This window comes from Crocodylus porosus, unplaced genomic scaffold (assembly GCF_001723895.1).
Source record: "Crocodylus porosus isolate Cpor-Errol unplaced genomic scaffold, CroPor_comp1, whole genome shotgun sequence".
Lineage (NCBI taxonomy): Eukaryota > Metazoa > Chordata > Crocodylia > Crocodylidae > Crocodylus > Crocodylus porosus.
In genome coordinates this window covers 123,252,067-123,256,229 of record NW_017728943.1, presented here as the reverse complement: position 1 = coordinate 123,256,229, position 4,163 = coordinate 123,252,067, and the positions used below count along the sequence as shown (strand labels likewise).

At 41.1% G+C, this 4,163-nt stretch overlaps 1 protein-coding gene across 1 annotated transcript in view; it reads left to right on the top strand.

The window, feature by feature from the left end:
• The window catches only part of GRM1 (glutamate metabotropic receptor 1), a 136,604-nt gene that overhangs the window by 45,164 nt on the left and 87,277 nt on the right, over positions 1–4,163 (top strand). The window contains exon 3 of the mRNA XM_019548632.1: positions 1,217–1,463. Coding sequence (XP_019404177.1) covers positions 1,217–1,463 — 247 coding nt within the window. The remainder of the gene's footprint in view (positions 1–1,216; positions 1,464–4,163) is intronic.

The following is a 4,163-nucleotide window of genomic DNA, read 5'->3' as shown; positions in this document are numbered from 1 at the left end:
CCCAACCCCAGCAAACTTACCAGCTGGAGGCAGCTGTGTCCCTCTTTGGCATTTTCCTCAAAAATCAGCGGTTCATATCCACAGCCTCAATACAGGAAAACCTTCTACTGCCACATGGCAAAGTAAAGAGTTCCATGCCCGTTAATCCAGCATTTACACTGAAGTCACATAAAGAATCTTTGGGCTCATCTACATGTGCACCTGACTGTGCAGTTGTTACTGCACAGTCATTTAGTGCATGTTTTACAGGCTTTAGCAAATACTAAATGACTGCATGGTAACTGCCGGTACTGCAGAGTTCTGGCACCACATGGGTTGTTTCCGACTACTGCACAGTAGCAATGAGCTCATTGCTACTGTGCACTAGTGTTGACATCACAGTCCATGCCTACCGATGCTATGTCACCATAGCTCATCATTACGCCAATGTACTGTCGCGTGTAGAGCAACCTTTGAGTATTAATAACCTCTACTGGCTGTCTATGATAATCCAGCATGGCACACAAACTAGTATTTTGGGGTTATTGTGATATTGTAAACAATAACTGTCAAGTTTTCTGTGGTGATTTGACTGATATATAGATATATGTATTATATCTATCAATAAATTTATTTATTTTTATATATATATATATATATATATATAAAAAATAATGTTTTGTGTTATTTCAGGCCAGTAAAAAACAAAATCTCAGATGCTTGTTGGATATGATACCCAGTTCCTATCTAATTCTAACTAACAGTATAAAATAACGTAAGGTAAAAAAGTATACTGAAAAGAGTGTGTACACACACATGCATGCACGTGCATGCGCGCACACACACACACACACACACATATATTTGAGAGATGGTAATCTTAAAATTAGATTGGTTTTGTTCGAACATTTCATTTAAATAGTTTTGAAATGCTTTTTTTTTATACATTTTCCTTTTAAACTGTAGTATAAAATTAACTACACTTTAATTTTAAAAGAATAAATCTGGGTAGTTGTTAGAAACAACCCAGTCTTATGAATAGATTTAGTTTTAATGTATTATTACATTCTGGGGGGAAAAATGTTTCACTGAAATTTCCAGCCAGCTCTATATTTTATGCTATTAATGAAAGTGATAAGAATTGTATATTTTTAAAAAAAATTATTTTTACTGAATCATGATTCCACGCAAGTAGTTAATTTCTGTCTTTATAATAATAATTTTATTATTAATATAGGTAATGAGAGTTTGGAAGACAGCTACGTCCAGGACAGCAAAATGGGATTTGTCATCAATGCAATATATGCTATGGCTCATGGGCTTCAAAATATGCACCTTTCCCTTTGCCCAGGACATGTTGGGCTGTGTGATGCTATGAAGCCCATCGATGGTAGCAAACTCTTGGAATTTCTCATAAAATCTTCATTTATTGGTATTTCGGGAGAAGAAATTTGGTTTGATGAAAAGGGAGATGCACCTGGAAGGTAAGGCGCTTTTTAATGTCAGCTAGTGAAAGAGGATTTATTTTTTCTGTACTTTGCAGCATGCAGAAGTGTGAATCATAAATGAGATCCTATCTATCAATTTAGTCTTATCAGTGGGTGATAGTAACACCAGATAATGGGTTACATATTGGTGGCAACAGCTTGTTATAGGCCTGGAGTTACAGCACCCTGTGTAAGCTTTTTTCCATGCTCTGCAAAGAGCAGAACTTGTGCCTTAAAGAACTCTTGAACTGGAGTCACCATCTGTGTTTCTTCTCCAAACCTTCCCTGAGCAACTGTGTATGAATTTAATTGCATCTCCTTCATAAGTGAAGCATGTGAATATAGTGGAGAGCCTGAGTGATGTGAGGAATAGCGTAAGGCAAATATTTTTCCCCTAGATATTTTTTTTGCCATAACAAGCTGTTTCAGTCATTTGAAACTACTTTTGAATTTGTTTCGATAGTACTTCAAAATATATATATATATTTTTAGCATTAGATTTGTGCACCAGCCGCTTCCCATTTTTTATTCAGTAGCTTGTTGGTTTGCATAATTGCTCAAGATGAGGAAGAACCAGATTCAGCTCCTGTCTGAGGAGATTTGAACCCCATTTGCAAGGAGGAGAATCTAGGCATCCCACTTCGGAGATGAGGTCCTGCACTGTCACTGGGAATGCCTGCCCCTGTAGTAGTGAGGCTTGAGAGACTAGGCAGTTACAAATAGCAGCGCAGGTGGACCAAGCCTAGGCAAGGTGCCAACTGAGCAACTGGCTGCACCTGATCACTGGGTGCAGTGGACCCAGTCACGTGGCCAGAAGGAGGCTGGATTAGGTGATTTAAAGCTAGCCTGGGGCCATACAAGGGAGCCTGCAGTGGGCAGAGGAGCCCTAGAGGGTGCCAGGGTGTGCTGTAGGGCAACGTGTAGATGCGTCCTTTTACTGGTGAAGTATAATGTCTGTACCTGGCCCGAGAGAGTGTTTTAGAGCAGCCTTCCCCAGAATACCTATAGCCTGGGGTTTAGGACTTTCTCCTAGGAAATGGGAGATGTGCATTTAAATCATTTTTAGGTGGAAACATTTAAACTGGGTCTCTCACATCCCGAGTGACTATGTTATTCACTGGCTTGTTGGATAAAATAGGATCACCTCCTGCTCAGTTGGCAGTTTGGGGAATGTAGGCTTTCATGTCCTTTGATTCTCTGGCAAGTGCCTGGAAATAACACTTTTTGTTTCTGGTTGAGTGGGATGTTTTGTTCAACATAAAACACTTTTTTTCTCCCCAATGTTTTGTTTGAAGCAAGAATTGGCAGATGACTTCAAAGTATGACTGTAAGGGCATGGGCAGAGGTTACACTTGTAGCGCAACAAATGCTCTTGTAGTGCTACAAAAGTCAAGGGGACACCTGTGCATGCTACTTATCATGCTATAAAATGCTGGAAGCACTACAGAAATGTTCCTGGGTGTTTTGCAGCATGACATATGTGACTCCTCTTCTAGGCCCTGGAAGGAAGTACAAGGCCAAGTTCAAATTTGGGAGTTTTGGCTGAAGTCCCTACTGAGAAATTTGGGAAGAATAAACTTTACTGGGAGTTCTAAAACAACTTCCCCATTCCCAAACAATTTGTTACAAAGCAAAAAGTAAAATGTATTAAAGGGAAATGAGAACAGCAAAAGGTTATTAAACAACTCATTTATTAAACACCCTGAATATCAAACACCTCTGTTAAATACCCCAACAGTTAAATCACCCTTGATCTGTCAGTTGTAGTCTCTGTCTGAAAATTCCTCTTGCACTAGGTGTTGTTGCTTTGCCCAGTCCAAGAGGGAGGGAAGTCTTCCTCCAGTTTGCTGGTGGAGATTGTGTCACTGGCTACTGCTCCTGAGTAGTTGCTGAGATCACCTGCTGTTGTCACCACCACTGTGTTATCAAAGGTTGATGCAGTGGAGTGTCTCCTGCCACCACTCTCTCTTCTTGGGGTTGCACCACCTGCAGCCAGTTGGTGTCTCTGCTGTTGTTTGGGAAACATCGTTCAGAAGTCACACTGCCTGCCTCAGGGTCTCCGCCTCTATCTAGAGCCCCTGCTGCTGTGGCACTTTCACTGCTACCAATTCACATCTGCCCATGGCCAATAAGACAACACAATCAGAAGATGTCTTTAAAGAAATCTTGCTTCTGTTTTCAGGTATCTAGGGTGTTGCCATATTGCCCAGAGGCAAAAGGAATCAGAACTTGTGATAGAGGTGGTATCTTTTATTAGACCAACTAGATTTTTGCAACACCACCCCCCAAAAAATTATTAAAGCTGACTAATCTAAGTCACTGTTTATTGTTTGCTTTATTTCTTATATTTAAGCCTTTTTGAACAATAAAGGAACATTGGTCAGCCAAAGATCTTTGCATGTTAAGCTAGAACCTAAAGTTTTGGACACTAGGCCTGTGCGAAGTGGTGAGTATACGCTTCAGATTCAGCAGGACAGTGATTCGGTTTGGAGATTCGAATCACTGTCTCGATTCAATTTGGCCAAATTGGATTTGAAGATTCAGCACCGCTTCAGGGATTCAGCCATAGACTAAACAGGCAGCTGTCCTCATCAGCCTCCAGCTGGTAAATCTGTTGTGGTGGGGAGAGGGAAGGGGCTTGGGGGAGGGAGGGAATGGGGCTGGGATGCAGGACTCGGGGAGCAGGGGGCACGGGAT